The sequence below is a fragment of the Lithobates pipiens genome, unplaced genomic scaffold, assembly GCF_037356315.1.
Source record: "Lithobates pipiens isolate NorthernLeopardFrog02 unplaced genomic scaffold, aLitPip1_a1.2 Scaffold_13, whole genome shotgun sequence".
In the NCBI taxonomy this organism is placed as follows: domain Eukaryota; kingdom Metazoa; phylum Chordata; class Amphibia; order Anura; family Ranidae; genus Lithobates; species Lithobates pipiens.
Window position 1 is genome coordinate 124,580,192 of NW_027507718.1, and position 18,984 is coordinate 124,599,175.

General features: G+C 38.8%; 1 protein-coding gene across 3 annotated transcripts in view; it reads right to left on the reverse strand.

Annotated features, from left to right (window-relative positions):
- CPAMD8 (C3 and PZP like alpha-2-macroglobulin domain containing 8) overlaps positions 1–18,984 on the reverse strand; it is a 356,744-nt gene that overhangs the window by 120,172 nt on the left and 217,588 nt on the right. For all 3 annotated transcript variants that reach the window (XM_077475516.1, XM_077475515.1, XM_077475514.1), the window contains exons 23-32: positions 15,729–15,780; positions 13,649–13,947; positions 12,745–12,970; positions 12,024–12,200; positions 10,441–10,522; positions 10,198–10,354; positions 8,061–8,135; positions 4,225–4,390; positions 4,059–4,145; positions 1,545–1,681 (exon numbers count right to left, since the gene is read on the reverse strand). In XM_077475516.1, coding sequence (XP_077331642.1) covers positions 1,545–1,681; positions 4,059–4,145; positions 4,225–4,390; positions 8,061–8,135; positions 10,198–10,354; positions 10,441–10,522; positions 12,024–12,200; positions 12,745–12,970; positions 13,649–13,947; positions 15,729–15,780 — 1,458 coding nt within the window. The remainder of the gene's footprint in view (positions 1–1,544; positions 1,682–4,058; positions 4,146–4,224; positions 4,391–8,060; positions 8,136–10,197; positions 10,355–10,440; positions 10,523–12,023; positions 12,201–12,744; positions 12,971–13,648; positions 13,948–15,728; positions 15,781–18,984) is intronic.

Below are 18,984 nucleotides of genomic sequence, written 5' to 3' on the forward strand. Positions count from 1 at the left end.
AAGCGCCCCTGTCCCCATGTGCTCGCATGCAGAAGCGAACGCATATGTAAGTCCCGCCCACATATGAAAATGGTGTTCAAACCACACATGTGAGGTATCGCTGCGAACGTTAGAGCGAGAGCAATAATTCTAGCCCTAGACCTCCTCTGTAACTCAAAACATATAACCAGTAAAAAAAAATTAAATCGTTGCCTATGGGGATTTTTAAGTAGCGACGTTTGGCGCCATTCCACGAGCGTGTGCAATTTTGAAGAGTGACATGTTAGGTATCTATTTACTCAGCGTAACTTCATCTTTCACATTATGCAAAAATTGGGCTAACTTTACTGTGTTTTTTTTTTTTTAAGCACAAAACTGTTTTTTTTCCAAAAAAAAAGCATTCGAAAAATTGCTGCGCAAATACCGTGCGAGATAAAAAGTTGCAACAACCACCATTGTATTCTCCAGGGTGTCTGCTAAAAAAAGAAATGTCAGAATTGTCCTGGGTGCTCCAGAACGCCTGATGGCGCTCCCTGCATGTTGGGCCTCTGTATGTGGCCACACTGTGTAAAAGTCTCACACATGTGGTATCGCCGTACTCGGGAGTAATAGCAGAATGTGTTTTGGGGTGTAATTTGTGGTATGCATATGCTGTGTGTGAGAAATAAACTGATAATATGACAATTTTGTGAAAAAAAAAAAAAAGTAAAAAAAATCGTGATTTTGCAAAGAATTGTGGGAAAAAATGACAACTTAAAAAAACTCATCACGCCTCTTACTAAATACCTTGGAATGTCTTCTTTCCAAAAAGGGGTCATTTGGGGTGTATTTGTACTTTTCTGGCATGTTAGGATCTCAAGAATTGAAATAGGCCGTCAGTACTTCAGGTGTGATCAATTTTCAGATATTGGCACCATAGCTTGTGGACTCTATAACTTTCACAAAGACCAAATAATATCCACCAATTTGTACTTATTTTTACCAAAGATATGTAGTAGTATAAATTTTGGCCAAAATTTATGAAGAAAAAATTACTAATCTGCTAAATTTTATAACAGAAACAAAGAAAAATTTATTTTTTTACAGAATTTTCTGTATTTTTTCTTTTATAGCACAAAAAATAAAAAACCGAGCGGTGATTAAATACCACCAAAAGAAAGCTCCATTTGTGTGAAAAAAAGGACAAAAATTTCATATAGGTCCAGTGTTGCATGACTGAGTAATTGTCATTCAAAATGTGAGAGCACCGAAACCTGAAAATTGGTCTGGTTATTAAGAAAATTGGTCTGGTTATTAAGTGGTCAAGTGGTTAAAATGTCCTCATCTCATGAGTCTCAAAAAAATGTTAAACACATACATATCAATTTTTCTACTACAGTAAAATGTATTTTCCAAGTTTTTGCACTCGTGATACATATATATATATATATATATATATATATATTATATACATATAGCCTTGAGTCTTGCCTATAAGACACTAAAGATGGTTTAACAACGATTTTAACTATTTACTACAATTTAACAACCTACATGAACTTGTATATTAGGGATTGCTATCTTACCTGCGTGGATGAGAATCCACCTAGGGCATTGCGTTGCTGGGAAAGCCATTTTACTACTGGAAGTGCAGAGGCAACATCTCCAAGAAGGGTATATGTTAGCAAAGCATATGCTGTCATTTCAACTTCAGCTGAAATCACTAATTTAAAAACAATGAAATTACTTTTTTTCAAGAACCAAATTAATATTTGTCATAATATCCACTACAGTGTCACTAACTACAAACTAATCATAATAAGCTGTACTAATTTAACAACATAACCCAGTCCACAAGTATAAACAAATACATTTTTATTACCATAAACACATTTTAATTCTAAGAAAATACAACTTTATACTGTGGATTGTGGTCTTATGTTTTGGAAATAATTACAAAAATTTGGTTCAGTACTGGTTGCCCCATTGCCTGAGGCTCCAGTGAACCACAAATATCGTGGTCATACTCCGAGATCTACTATTATAGTAATGGCTTGAAAGACAGAACTCCATTTATAACAGCAATCTATAATGACAGATCACATGCTGGCTTTATGTATGTGGTTTAAAATATTTAGGCCAAAACGAAATGTGGCTGAGCATATACCCACTCCTCAGCCATCAGGGAAGGAGAGAACCAAACTGATGCCTGGTACACACAGGCAGCAGGTTGATTAAAAAAACGGAGGTGCTTGCTGTACCAATACCCGTCCAGTGTCCCCTTAAGCTACAGTCCACTGTTGTACAAAGAGAAAGGTAGACAAGATATAGAAATGGAAAAGGGGATTTTTTTTTTAAGATTAGTTAAGCAAGTGTGTATGTATGTAACTTCTTGGTAAAAGTAATTTAATGAGGTTTTTAAAACCAAATTTTATGTGTTTTTACAGTGATGACATTAGGTACTCTGGTGAGCATGGCAACTTGTGTTTTTAGCATACATTGGGGACATTTACTAAGATGAATGCGCTGCACCGGTTCATACCTTAATTGGTGCACCAGATAAATCATTAATTGAGCGTGTGAACAGGCACACTCATATGCGCAACAGCAATAATAATATGCCATTGATAATAGCGCACGCTGTATCATTAAGAGTCCATTCACACAAGGGCAACACGACTTCCAGTGTGACTTTGGGAGGCAACTTGGACACGACTTGAGTATGAATCACAGCGTGACTTGGGGCACCCCCCTGTGTGAAATGGAAAGGGGGTACAAAAGTACCCCTACAATTTCACCAAAAAAGTGCCAAAAATGTTAAAAATTACAAGAGCCAGTTTTTGACATTTCCTTTATTTAAAGTCTTCTTCTTTCCATTTTCTTCGATCTGGGGGTCCCCTTGTTAAAGGGGGCTTCCAGATTCTGATAAGCCCCCCGCACGCAGACCCCCACAACCACCTAGCAAGGGTTGTGGGGATGAGGCCCTTGTCCCCATCAACATGGGGACAAGGTGCTTTGGGGGGCTACCCCCAAAGCACCCTCCCAATGTTGAGGGTATGTGGCCTGGTACAGTTCAGGAGGTGGGGGGGACGCTCTCATCCCCCACCCCTTTTCCTGCAGCCTGCCAGGTTGTGTGCTCGGATAAGGGTCTAGTATGGTTTTTTAGGGGGACCAGCACGCTAATTTTTTTAAAATTTTGGGGCAGATTTCCCCTTAATATCCATACCAGACCTGAAAGGCCTGGTATGGAATTTCGGGGGACCCCCATGCATTTTTTTTTCTTAATTTAGTTTTTTTTCTTAATGCTGTCTTTAACAATGAACTTTTATGTGTATTTTCGGCTCATTCCTAATGCTAGTGTGCAAATATCCTTAAATAAAAACACAAAAGTGAACCAGCGTAAAAAAATAAAAATAAAAAAGAAAGAAAAAAAGTCAATTTTAGAGGTGCATTTGAACGTGCGCAAATGCCGCTTGCGCATGCACAGTCCATAAATTGACCTCACGCAGTTCTAAGTGTACTTGCAGGCGCAGCAGGCTTGTTCAGAAAAAGTTACTTTATCATTCTATTTTGGGCATATTTGTTACTTGGCCAGTTATTACTATACTTTCTCACATCACCCACATCCTCATAATATTGGCACTTCCAGGTTCTTTAAATTTTGAGTTGAAGAATGTGCGCGCCATGTCTATAGTGGCGAACCGAACGCCGCCTCCTGTGCGCCGAGAATATTATAGTAAATGGGGAATTGCGCTGTGTTACAGGTGCAAATGTTTTGTAAATACGAAAACGGCTGTTGCGCATCAGCGTGCGCTGCAACTCATGGCGCAAACCATTCGTAAATCAGCCCCAATGTCTAATACTATTGTCATTTTGAATTTAGCCTGGGATTGTTATAATATTTGCATGTAATTGTGGTGAAAAATATTTATTCAAGCACATGAAACAAAAAAGAATTCATATATTGACTACTATACACATATGAACCAAACACATTTATCAGAATATCATATTTTTCCCAATAGTTGTCTTTTTTCTTTGCACAAAAATACATTTCATCAAGCAACTCAAGCCCATAAAGTGGAGGCATATTTTCCTACCTGATTGAGAGAGTCCATCACTAAAACTCATGAAAGTGTCCTCCACTTTTGCCATTGAGCCAGTTAAACTCCAGTGAGTAAAACCATCTATAGTAAAAAAAAATAAAAAACAACTCATTTTTGTTTTCAATTGTTGTGATATATGTTAATAAATATGGTTCATTACCTTGTGTTATGGCCATGCTGTTCAGCCTTCTAAGAGCTGCAGAAGCATAAGTGCTACGCAGCAGAGTTAGAGCATATGTTGTGAGAGCTGTGGTATATGGGTCATCTGCTGAGTACAAGTGTGACTCCAAGTATTCTTTGGCTTTGGATACGGCAACTCTTTCTTCCTGAGGAAAAAACAGCAGTGAGCTAAGCACAACAGTAAAAAAATATGTTTTTTCATAGTGATTCTCTGCAGCCACATGTGGTTCTCAGCTAACTTTGATGCGGCTGCTTCAAAAGTCATGAATTTTTTTTTCAGTTCAGCTTGCAGAAATCAGCTTTGTGCAGTTAAAATTACATAGAGGCTTGCTGAGATTTAGGAGATTTGGGGAGAGTATAGAGCTGAGATGCTGTCAGCTAGTCAATCAGTATGAATACTATAACGCATGTTTAAACAAGTCTGCAATACTTCTTAATGATTGAATAATAATTTACAAAAAAAAATAAAAAATATCCCAGCAGCACTAACACTGTGATCTGTATTAATGTATAATCACTTTTTTAAATTTTGTGTAGTAAAGCTGTAACATTTGGCATGTTGCGAAATTGAATAATATTTTTAGAACTCACATATGTAAATGAAAAACATATGTCTTGGTGGAAATAATATCAGTGTCCAGAGCTAATCTCAATTGTTTATTGCATCAATACCTATTGCTATATTACAAAATAGGATTTCTGAATTTGCCGTAAAATCCTTTTCTTGGAGTTCTGTAAGGGACATAGAAATTCAGACAGAGTTGGGTCATACTGCTGTCTATAGGAAGCTTGGACACTGACAAACAAAAAATTGTAAGCCCATCCCATATAAACCCTCCTCTAAATAGTAGACCTCAGTTTTGTGGCAAAGCAGTGTCAATGGCAAAAAAAAAAACTGGGGGTGGGGGGGCAGGTGTTGTGTCCTTTAATGGATTCCAATAAATACATTTTACAGTAAATATAAATTATACTATTTTATTTTCATGTCCTTTGAGGAACATAAAGAATTCTGAAACATCCAAAAGAAAAAACAGAGGGGTGGGCAATAACTACTAACAGCTGCAGAAAATGGACCAGCGCTAAAATCTGAACCGAGAAAATGAGATGCCCCATGCAATTTATAATAAGCTGCCAACAATCAAAGGGTGACCACAGAAGATCAACCCAATGCTCAAGAGTCATTACAGTGCAATAACCCATATGGTTAGCGAAGTGGCCCTGGAAAATGATAAACACATACATATGAATTATTCTACAACTTTAAAATGTATTTTCAACTTTTTTGCACTCATGATACATACAGTATCTCACATTTTTGTAAATACTTTTATATCTTTTCATGTGACAACACTGAAGAAATTACACTTTGCTACAATGTAAAGTAGTGAGTGTACAGCTTGTATAACAGTGTAAATTTGCTGTCCCCTCGAAATAACTCAACACACAGCCATTAATGTCTAAACCGCTGGCAACAAAAGTGAGCACACCCATAAGAGAAAATGTCCAAATTCGGCCTAATTAGCCATTTTCACTCCCCGGTGTCATGTGACTCGTTAGTGATATAAGGTCTTAGATGTAAATGGGGAGCAGGTGTGTTAAATTTGGTGTTATCTCTCTCACTCTCTCATACTGGTCACTGGAAGTTCAACATGGCACCTCATGGCAAAGAACTCTCTGAGGATCTGGAAAAAAGAATTGTTGCTCTACATAAAGATGGCCTAGGCTATAAGAAGATTGCCAAGACCCTGAAACTGAGCTGCAGCATGGTGGCCAAGACCATGCAGCGGTTTAACAGGACAGGTTACACTCAAAACAGGTCTTGCCATGGTCGACCAAAGAAGTGCACATGCTCAGTGTCATATCCAGAGGTTGTCTTTGGGAAATAGATGTATGCAGAGGTTGAAGGGGTGGGGGGCCAGCCTGTCAGTGCTCAGACCATACGCTGCACACTGCATCAAATTGGTCTGCATAGCTGTCGTCCTAGAAGAAAGCCTATTTTAAAGATGATGCACAAGAAAGACCGCAAACAGTTTTCTGAAGACAAGCAGACTAAGGACATGGATTACTGGAACCATGTCCTGTGGTCTGATAAGACCAAATGAAATGTATTGGTTCAGATGGTGTCAAGCGTGTGTGACGGCAACCAGGTGAGGAGTACAAAGACAAATGTGTCTTGCCTACAGTCAAGCATGGTGGTGGGCGTGTCATGGTCTGGGGGCTGCATGAGTGCTGCTGGCACTGGGGAGTTACAGTTCATTGAGGGAACCATGAATGCCAACATGTTCTGTGACAAACTGAAGCAGAGCCTGATCCCCTCCCTTCGGAGCCATGGCTGCAGGGCAGTATTCCAACATGATAACAACCCCAACACACCTCCAAGACGACCACTGCCTTGCTAAAGAAGCTGAGGGTAAAGGTGATGGACTGGCCAAGCATGTCTCCAGACCTAAACTCTATTGAGCATCTGTGGGGCATCCTCAAACAGAAGGTGGCGGAGAGCAAAGTCTCTAACATCCACCAGCTCTGTGATATCATCATGAAGGAGTGGAAGAGAACTCCGGTGGCAACCTGTGAAGCTCTGGTGAACTCCATGACCAGGAAGGTTAAGGCAGTGCTGGAAAATAATGATAGTCACACAAAATATTGACACTTTGGGCCCAATTTGGACATTTTCACTTAGGGGTGTACTCATTTTTGTTGCCAGTGGTTTAGACATTAATGGCTGTGTGTTGCGTTATTTTGAGGGTACAGCACATTTACACTGTTATACAAGCTGTATACTCACTTTACATTGTAGCAAAGTGTAATTTCTTCAGTGTCCAAATACCCAGTAGTTGTATCTGATTTCCTGGGTCCCTCAAAAGACAAAAAAAAATATTTAATTAAAGATTTGAATACAGAAAAAAATCAAGAAAATTATAAAAGCAAAGCCCAATAGTATTAAAGTTCTCTGTATCTATTTGACACTTACAGAAATTGAAACTCATATACAGTAGCTACGCTTTAGGTAGCAGCTGCAAACAAGGACTGAATGTTATAGAAGTCGTATACTGTGGGAATACTCAGCTACTCTCTTAAGGCCCATACACACGGTCAGAAAATCAGAAGATAAATTTCATCCGATAAATGATCTGCTGATTTTCTGATCGTAAGTATGATGCTTTTGACAGCCGATTACGAATTTTCGGCAGACAAAAACTGGATTTGTAGGCTTAAAAAAGTTTGTCTGATGTGACCACAACGTCCAATTTCCTTTTCATTAGTACGGTTTTCTGACAAAAAAAATCTGAAGAGGAAGACTAGGCATGCTCAGAAATGAAAGAACACATACAAAACAATTCAACACATTACGTTACTTCTGATGTTGAATTCTGTTGTCAGAAAATTTTATGATAGCAAGTACCCTCTTCACTTTTGATTTGAGACTGGCATCCAACAAAAAACTGATGAAAATTTCTCCAATGTGTACAAGGCTTCCATGCGCTTTGAGCTAGATATAAGTATTTTAGCCATATTTTTTTCTGTGCATGCCCAATACCACTTTTAAGATGATGAATGCAGGACAAAAAATTTATGAGACCAGTATATCCCGTATATATATATTTTATAACATCGCTGTTCATCTGGTAGCCTGTGAGCAACTTTCATGGACTCCAATGTGTCTCTCTACCCTCCCTGCCACCCACATCTCTGCAACTGCAAGACACATACAAATCTGGCGGAAACCAGCAAATTAGCCATGGTATGTCATTCACTTTTTCTGACCCAAAACCAAGTTTTTCCCCTTAAAGAAGCATATTAATTTATTGTCTGTACCTCAGAAGTGATTCCTGTCTCCAAGAGAGCGGCTGCGACATAAGCAGTTAGAGCTATTTTTCCATGATTTCCACCCTGTAACAACAACAGTACTCTTTTTATATACATTATATTTTTTTTTTTTAGCTGAGATATAAGAATAATTAAAAGTAAAAGGAATGTAGTGTACTTGGTGTATTTAACAGCCAAGGCTGCTCAAAATAACACAATTATTTTCAGTAAAATGCTGAAAAACAAATAAAAATAACGAAGACTGTATTTCTTCCTCATACTGGTGGTCAGAAGCAAAAAGCAGCCTTACCCTGATGGTTAATGCAAAAGAGCCCCTTTACACTTGTGACCAATGAAATGTCCTCTTACACTGGTGATCAGTGAAATCTCCACTTACATCATTGGTTAGTGTAGTACCTTTTTACACTGGCCTGTGGAGAGGTGCCCCCTTACACTGGTGGTCAAAATGATCCTTGGTTATGAAAGGCTGGTCTAAATGTTTGTAATGGATACACGTACATTTTCTTTCTACCTACATTTTTACTTATATCCCTTTCTGTCTAGCTTAGTACTGATAATGATCTATTCAAAGTATTAAATATATTAGCCATACTTTACATGATCATATACATTTGAGTACAGTCACAGCATGGCATACCCATTAATAGCATAGATAACCTCAGGAAAAGTCCATACGTAGAATGTGACTGCAAATTTAGATTAATTTAGTTGGGGAGTGTGTAAAGGTTAGATTATTTAAAACCATCCATAATGTAATGTCCATGGATAGACTGTAAATTGAAAAGAATATACAGTATGCCATGCAATCATAGGTGTGCACCCCAAAGCTCAACCACACATGCATGTGTGTGTATATACAGTATATACGTGTGTGTATATATATATATATATATATATATATATTAGACACACACACACATATAGCAGTAGAGCAGTGGATGGTGTCAGTAGTTTGTTTTTATTATTTTTTTATTATAACATTTTTGCAGTTTTATTATATTTTAAACAATAATTTATTATTATTATGATTATTTTTTTACCATTTTTTAGGAGCCCCATTGGATGGCTTTGAGGAAATATCAAGGTTCTAAACAGAGACAGAGAAAGGGACTGAGGACAGAGATTCCCCAGTCCCTTTCTCTGCGCCAAGCAGCAGGGGGAATCTGCACAGTGTGATTAGGGTGTGCCCTGGCACACCCTGTGCGCACACCTATGTATGCAATAATTATTATGAAATGGACCTTACTGATTGGCACATCCATTTATCCTTTAAGGATCACTCTAGAGCAATTGTTTGCAGTGTACCTCTTGGAAGTCATTTCACAGAGCCTTTGATTTGGTCTTAATACTGCTTTAAGGTTTCCAACCAGGAAAATGGGTACAAACTGCGATCACGCTGTTATTTTAATCTCTTTCATACTCTACAAGATAATTGCTGTTGAAGAATGTGACACTGAGGATAACACATTATTACACATGTTGTGGGAATGTCTGAACTTGCAAGGGTTTTGGCAGGATGTACAAAGCATTACTTCAATAGTGTAGAGTACAGGAGTTCCAATTCTTGGGAACAATAATTAGGGAGGATCTGTCATGGACAGGGCAAATATCCCGTCTGGTCAGCAAGGCTTATCAGAGATTGTACTTCTTGAGGAATCTGTGGATGGCAGGCTTTTCTGAGTGCCTACTCAGTTTCTATAAGGCTGTCATTGAGAATGTGCCTTATCATGTCACTCTGTGGCAAGGGACGTATAAGGAATGTGCATGATCCATGACAGAAAAGATTATTAAGGGGGCATCTTCACTAAAGAACTGAAGGAGGAGAGGTACCTTTGGAGAGCTATGAACATTCTAAAGCAGTGGTTCTCAAACTGGGGGTCAGGACCCCCTTGAGAGTTGAATGACGATTTGCCAGGGGTTCCCAAATCCTGGGCTGTTCCTGAAGCCTGCACCACTCTGCTAGCCTTTTCGCAGCCACCCATTCAGTTCACGGCATGGCTGGGGGGCAGAGACTAGAGGTCAACTGTCATTACTTGTGTCTCTTCAACCCCTATTCTCAGGTGTCCCTTCACCTTAATTTTCTCATAGATGTGGTTACAATGATTTTACCACATGCGCTGCTTACCTGGATATCTTTATTTAGAATTCTACCCATAGCTGGAAAAGAGCCATCTTTCTTTTGGTGCAAAATAATCCAGTCTTTTGCTGCAGAAAGTTCTAATGGGTCAATATAGATGAAGCCCCTGGACTGAGCGAAGGATTTCAGCACAAAAGCTGTAAGCCTAATTAATAGATCAAAGAGTATTATATAAATTTGCACATCATTAACAGGATAGTTCATTTTAGGGGAGTCTAACTTTTTTCTTACCACATACTTCCAGAAGAATCCCTTTCTCCAAAGGCACTATAGGAGCCGTCTGGTCTCTTGTATGTTAGCTGGCGTTGGTAACCTGTTTAACAAGGAGATGATCACAATAAGCCATGTACTAGCTCTGAATATTAGTATCCCATTGTTTTGGCCAGAAAGTTAGTCAGCAGGAAGTCAAAATTAAGCCGGTCATAGACTGTTGGAATGTCGGCCAATTAAGCAGGGACAGGCCCTGATTCGAACCACATATGGACAAGCTGATCTTACCCATTTACCCATGATTTTTATCCATCAATTGACTTGGGTACAATCAGCATATTGGATTTTTAGGCTGCAATTTCTGCCAGCAGCTCTAGCTGCTAGCAATAATCACTGCTCCCAAAAATAGCTGGATTGAGGAACAGAGGTAAGTGCAATTTACATGATTATACCCACCTAACCCCAGGTAAGTACCTTTTACATCCCATATATTTCAATATATATTGTGCAAACTTTTGTAGATAAAAGGGTATAAATTACATAGAAGGGCAAACTTGGAAAAAAAAATTGGTAGAGTGCAACAGAAAAGTATAATACCACAATGTGCACCTTCAATTCAGATATGTCATGTCCCCTATTTCTCCTTCACTGTTAGCTGTCCTTGGTCTGATGTATATAATTATTTAACCCACTTGACTTTGATTCAGTTTTTGGGGTACAGTATGACTTATTTGGTCCAGGGAAGAATAATCAGAGGTTAGTTTTTCAGAGGTCTGTAAATTCATGTCTTCAAAACAAAGCCCAATTTCCAATATAAAGCATGTATAGAAGCATATAATGATGGTACTGACAGATTAAAAGTAACCTTATCATACAAAATCAAAATATATGTAGGGGTCAAAGGTCTTCAACATCCAGCAATAAGAGAGAAAGTCTGATTTACAAACTCTACACATTGCCCCATCTGCTGTGCACATGTATGATATGTTTATCAGGCACTATGGAAGCTGGTCAAAAGCAATAATGTTCAAAGTAAGGATAGCCATATACAGGTAGAATTGTATTTGAATGTTTGTGGAAATTCTGAAAAATCATTCATCAGGGCATGCAACCGTACCATCAGTGAATCAACTAATTTTGTTAGAAAATCTCTTAAAAATCCCATTTATTTGCCATGCCAACGGTTCAAATTTTAAAGTCCAGTTTCAGAATGCTTGGATATTATGCAGTTTGTTTGTGACTCTACAACATACAATATGGAAATCGAATGAAGGGTTTGCCACAGATGACTTCTGGCCTGGGTCAAACTTTACCTAGAAAATGTGCATTACAATAAGCATGATTTTTTCCTGAACAGAAACCACGTTCACATTTACAATTTTGTGGACACAATTTTGTTTGTTAAAATAATAAATGAGAAAAAAGTTTCCATACTTCACCTATTTTTTTTTTTCGCACTGTGGTCAACGATTTTCAAATTGTTCCCAATAACAAATCAAATGAACATTTCAAAAACGTCTGTTTTCAGACTCAATTTTAATCGAGGCACAGGTTAAACACACATTATGTGATATAACAGCGTAGCAATGTTGAGCCTAACCCACCTTGCAGAAGGTAGTCCACTGCCTCATTTTCCACTTCTGGACACAGTTGTGTTGTTTTTTGGAGATACTTGAGTACAAATACATTAGGAGCAAAGTGTATCATATTCTGCTCTCCACATCCAAACGGCAGACGGAGGAGGTTATCTAAATTACTCACAGTTGGACCCATCACATCTCCTACAGAAATAATGCAATTACAAACAGATATTGTATTTTGAATTCTTAAGGATCATTAGGAGTGTCACATTCTTCAAAATATTGATTTAGTAAAGGGATTACATCTTTACAATAACAGACAACAACCAGCAACCACATATTACATTACTCTAACTATAGCCTCTGAACTCTGATTTTAAGTTCTAACATTTGTATAAGAACATAAGTTATTGGTGGTTAATATGTCATAATAACAGGTAAATATAGAATCTATATGCTAACAATAAATAAATAAGCCACACACAATACCAGCACTACCTAACAACATAACACAAAACCATTACCTTATAGTTTCAATAAAACTTCCATTACCTGCATTGCCTTCCTAATATATCACTTAACTAATACCATCAGTATTGTACATTTGCTTCATGCTGAATAGTCTGACACATTGGCCCTGTTAAGCAGTAAAACTAGCCTTTTATCCTTAAAAAAAAATTTTTGATTAAGAATATTTTCCACCTTGTTCCTTTCAATAAAATAAGATTGAACTAAGAATATTAACCTATAATAGAAGCTGTAGCTCTTTCAGACCCTGGGATGACATTGTGTGGGACCCCCAGTGTGAAAGCCTCATTGTGGTTCTCATCTGTCTCTTCCTTCCTCCAGATTTTAAATTCCCCCATGGAACCCCAGCCAGTCGAAAAGCCGATGAACTTCACGTCCGGCTGCTTGGCCGCTGCCCATTCCACGATAATAAAGTCATTGGAGCCTTTGGTGCCGTGTCCTACCTGGGGAAGGTGGAGACAGAGAAGAAAGGGAGGTAGGTGGTCTGCACCCATAAAACTTTTACCATAAAATTAGTAGATAGATAGGAAACACCCTTTGTAATTAAACCCTAACTCCAGACAAACAATGCATATATGGGAGCTGTTTTACCTGCCAAAAGAGTTTGACCCAGTCCTGCCAAGCCACAGACAGGTTGATAACCTTTTTTTACTGCAGTTAAGCCATATAGCTTGGTCACCTTCCTCACCCAGTCTGCGATTGGGCTGTGAAGGAGCAGCAGAATACTGCTCTCTCTCCTGTCTCCTCCTCTTATGTTCGTACATGTGTAAGTAGTACACTTGATTTGCTCATAGAGCTACCCCTTGTACTCTCAGTCTAAAATGCTTCAATATAAGAGACTCCAGGTGGCTGCTATCAAATAAAATTTAGGTAGCTGCACTACTTGCATCAAAAATACATTTCTTGATATTTTGACAAATACATATCTGCATTAATTGTGCATTTTTAAACCTGGCTGGAGTTCAAAACTTGAACAAACATAGATATAGAAAACAGAATCGCCTTGTTTACTAACATGGACTGCTGTAACAATACCCCACAAAAATATATTAAAATCATGGCTGTAAACTGAGAATATCTGTTCTGAATTCAACAATACAAGACATTTTATTTAGACTTACCTGGATGAGTCCATTTTTCCAGCTAATCCAAAAAGCACGGAACTCATCCCAAGACAAGACAGCAGCTGTGTGTGCACTAGCAATGGGCTCTCCCATCTTGCTGGTTGTTATCCATGTTTTAGAATTCTGTTGTCCACCAATTACAATCTCAATCATTTCAGCCATGTCATGAGGTCCAGAAGACAGTGCAATATGAGCATCATTATGGGCTTTCACCGTCAAATCAAAGTGTGTCATTCGTTGAGGTTTTTGAACGTACTGATATTCGAACTTGTTGGGAGTAGAAATCTGAATTTTCTCTAGGGCAAAAAAGATACTGCATAAATTTACACAGATTTAATATTTTTACAGAATGAAAGCAAAAGGGCAAACAGCAAGTAATATGTTCGAGAAAGGGACAGTGGTTGAATACACTGTTTTCAAAGTCTGCCTGATATTGAAATGATGGGCAGAAGGCATAGTGAGTACACTATGTGCTGAGTGCAGCAATCTATACCAAATTATGAGAATTCAGATTTGGATTTGGATTGCTGCACATTTCCCTTCAGCCTTGCTCTTTCTGACATCCTAATGAATAAGCCCATGTGAGTTAACAAAGGAAATTAAAACATGTGTGGTGTTATGTGTATATTCTAACAATTTGGAGTACACAAAAATGTTTCAGTAACCAATACCAGTTTAGACCAATCCAGAACTAATGACAGTTTCATAGGCCTCTCAATAGGCTCACCTATAAAGCCAGAGGCTACATGACTAAGATTTACAAAATTTGGGGATTTCTAGTTTCGACACCAGCCTCCTTCTTTACCCTATTAATCGCAGATGGCTCAAACAGGCCCCAATATGCCATAAGTCAACCGCTATAGACCTAACCTACAAATGGCAATTATATTGTACAGCACAATGGGTGAAAATATCTTATCAATCAACTTTAGATGAATGTACAAATTATACAACAGCACAAAGTTCCTGTTCATTGTTATTTGTTTATAAATAATTACATGTAAGGCACATGGGTCAGACTCCGCCTGCTTAGCGTGGAATCTGTCCGCTGATCCCCGCTGAGCAGGCAGATGGCTTGACCGTGTCCACTCTGCTTATGCAAAGCAGACACAGCCCACTGTCTTCTATGGGTGGTTTACACCCAATGGCCATCCGATCCAATCTGCTAGACGGATGGGGAACAGATCAACATCTGTCTGTTTTATCAGATCAGATGTCAGCTCCATAGAAGGCTATGGACGGTCCGATCGGGTTTGCCTAAATAACTGACGGTTGGACCTGATCAGTCCTCCTGTGTTAAAGGGGCCCCCAACTTTGTATCCTGCTTCTTGTACAATGTGATTTTGAACAATACAGTATGGGGGTTATTTACTAAAGGCAAATCCACTTTGCACTACAAGTGCACTGCAAGTGCAGTCACTGTAGATCTGAGGGGAACATGCAAGGAAAATAAAAAAAACAGCATTTTTTGTTTGCATGTGATTGGATGATAAAATCAGCAGAGCTTCTGCTCAGATGTAGAGCGACTGCACTTCCAAGTGCACTTGCAGTGCAAAGTGGATTTGCCTTTAGTAAATCAACTCCTATGCACCAGTGTTTTTACATTTGTTCAATAAACCTCAGAATAAAAAAAATAAAAAATAGAACTACAGAGTAAAACAGACACAAGGAGAGAGGAAAACTGGGAAAAGCAAAGTTTTAAAATAAGCCATTTATCTATAGGGAAAACACCTTGGTGCATCAACCTTACTGTTAATTATTTTTCAAGAAATAGCTAAGCTTAAATAAAAAGAGCTTTATGTAGCATGTTAGCACCATTATTTCTGTACATGGTTTTTCATGTTACTGTATCTTTGGACATCAGTCATAAAAACTAAGCAATACCATTTGTGATTAACCATCCATCTGTGATTAACCATCCATCTATGATAAACCATACCATCTGTTAATGTATTATGTTTCTGTATGTTTGTGAGTACAGTAAGTAGGAAAATCAACTAACGAGATATTGTTTCAAATGTTATCAAGTTTAGCAAGCAAATGTTTTTGAAAGATTTATTTTATTTAATTCACTTACCATTCGGGCACAAAAATACGCTGTATGTGTATTCTCGGGCTAAGCCCTCTGGCTGGAAAAAAGCACAGTAATATTTTTAGTGAATATTAAATTATTCCATTTGCTTGAAGCCTGGGTAATTTCAAAGGGATTGAAGTTGTTTGAATGAGTTCTGAGCAGCCTATGTGTAGTACATTTCAATAAAAGTCTATCACCTCCAAAACACTTGCGAATTGCATTGTCAACACCCATGTTACCTCATCTAAAACCAATCCTAACACTTAACCTCACACTGACAATTAAAAAACAAACATGTAATCAGCCCAAAAATACAAGTAAAGCCACAAAATTCAAGTATTTTACTTGTACAATTTGTCATTTCCATAAACGATTGTTTATTCACTTGCAATGTTCCTCTTAATTTGCTAGGGAACGGACACTTCAGGAAGTCTCAATTTCCTTACCACAACCTCCTCTTTCCTGGCACATCATAGCCTTCTCCCCTTCTCAGAGTGTCTAAATGCTGTCTGTATTCATCCATCGTCCCTCCCCTTTCCCTAAGAGAAATGCCATAAAGTGTCATTTGAGGGTCTTCTGTTTTTTTTTTACATCACATCTAAGGTGGTGGTGCCCAGTAGAAGTCTTGGCTTTTGGATTTTTACACAAGGAGGGTTTTTCGTGAAAATAATATGTCAAAAATATGTTAAATGAACATATAATCTTATGGGAAGATTGTTGCTGAATTCTTGTGTGGTGACAGCGTCTGTTTAACCCTATCTATTCACTTTATCTTTAGCTACACCCAACAGATGTGGAACTATACACATAAATCTTCTTATATGCCCTGATGAAACTTTGAGTACCATGAAAGAGGCATTGCACAGGGTCGCCCCCAATCAAGGCCATTGTTGTTTTGTTATTTTAGAGAGATCAAGTTCCTGAGCTCAGCCCAAAATGGCCTAATCTTAGGGCATTCCCACCAGATGTGGATATGGAAACAACTATCCGAGACTGAGGGGTATGCGACGGCCAACATCTTCAGGACCCTGTACCATCTGGACAGAAGTTTATAACTAGTATTTATCGAAGATGTATGTACCAGTTTTAACATATTCAGTTTCTGTAAGTCTGTGAAGTGACAATCTAACTGTGATTCCCACTCCCAAAAAATCTAAGGCCTAATGATACGTCTATTCAGCAGTCTATGCGAGATAGATAAATTGCCACTATCCATTGGCTGTTTATGCCAAAGAGATTCAAAATCAGAGAGAGGTTCCGCTTTTCCAATCCCCTGTAGGTGAACAGTACAAATATGCTGTAGTTGCTGATACCTCCAGGTATCCATTGGAAACGCTCCATATTTCTCTCTAAGGTCCCTCAACGGGCACAATCTCCAATTCCGAATAAGCTTGAGACAACTAGTATCTCCAGCAGTCTCCCAAGATTTAAAAAAAAGTAGTGACTCACCCGGGGAAAACTAATGCCGCGTACACACGAGCGGATTGTATGGCGTACTTAGTCCGTCATACAATCCGACGGACAGTCCGTCATACTTTCCACTGAACGGACTTGACCACACACGGATAGCCAAACAGTCCGACGAAAGCTTGCGCGATGACGTGTACAGCACGTACGACAGGACTAGAAATAGGAAGTCCAATACACAGCAAAGCACCTTTCCGCCGTGTAAATCCTTTCTGAGCATGCGCCATTCTTAGTCCGTCGAACTAGCCTACTGACGAGCGGATTGTCCGCTGAAACCAAAGTACGACGGACAGAATTTCCAAAAATCCGAAATACTTAGTACGCCAGACTGCACGCTGAAAAAGTCAGCTGAACCCCACACACGAGCGGACTGTCCGCTGAAATGTGTTTCGGCGGACTAAGTAGGCCATACAGTCTGCCCGTGTGTACGCGGCATAACAGAAACCCCCTAACAGTAATAATGGAGTGATTTTTTGGGGCTAGGGCTTCTTGTTCATTAACTGAATCCCAAAGCTTCAAAGTACAGGACCCATAGAGCTTGGGCTAAATCATGGCCCTTAATGTATTTTCTAGTGTCACCCAGGCCTTTTGAGTAGCGTGGTGTCTCCAGCTAAGAATTCTGGTTAAGGCAATTGCTCGATTAATAATTCCTCAAGTTGGGTAGACCTTATCCCCCATCCTAATTAGGTCTTGTAAGAATAGGATATGCCAGTCTTGATTTAGTCTTTCGCCATACAAAAGCAGTAAAAATCTGCCTAACATTAATAAAAAATGACTTTGGAAGTCGAATAGGGATCATCTGCATAGTAAATAGGGCTTTTGGGAGCACCCCGTCTCTAGAGTATTAACTCTTCCTAACCAGGAGAGGGTAGCTCTGTCCCAATTTTCTTCATATAGCTTTCATAAATCTGCCATCAAACTAATTGCTAGATACGCAATACATCAATTATTCCATATGAAAGAAAAAGACTGCTTAACCTCCCAGGTAGTATTCCCAATGTGTGGCTTGGGGTGAATTTTCACTACCAAAAGCGGTAACCCCGAGCCACACTTGGGATTGCATTGCAGGATCCAGGCAAAGTTACTAAACTTGTCCCCAGGATCCTGCTATGTCCTCTCGCTGTGTGTGCGAGCTGTGTCCTTCGCTAGATGCATCACAGTGCCAGGCTCCATTTCCTGGAAGCGTTGCGACGCACACGGACGGAGCCCGGTGTCAAATTCAAAAAGTAAAGAACACATACAGTACACTGATCTTACAGATTACATTACTGTATCAAATCATTTCACATCCCTTTTGTCACTAGTGCTTTGTCCAGTGCCCTGCATGCAGTTTTATTTTATAAATACTGTTCCTTTTGCCTGGAAATTTTAGAATGTCCATAGCAACTAAAAAGTGTCCCTTTACATCAAAAGCGGTTTTAGACTAGCTAGAAAACAGTGACAATAAATTAGACTCGCTTGCAGAATTGAGCGACAGTGATTCGTGTGAAATTCGTCATCGAACACTGAAACTAATGGCAGCTACAGTTCTGCAGCTGAGCAAATTTCTGTGTTTTTGATTTGATTACATTATTCAATACATTTATTATTATTTGTTATAATTATTCATAGTTATTTACTATATTATAATTTATGCTTTCGTGTTTCAAACTTTAGCATACCCGGGATGTCTACTAGACTCTTGTTTGGACAGATTTAAGTGTGTTATACTAAGAATTACAGGCCTACAATATAAAACGCCATTTCTATGCAAAACAATGTACCGCTTTCAGCATCAAAAATCTGACATAAT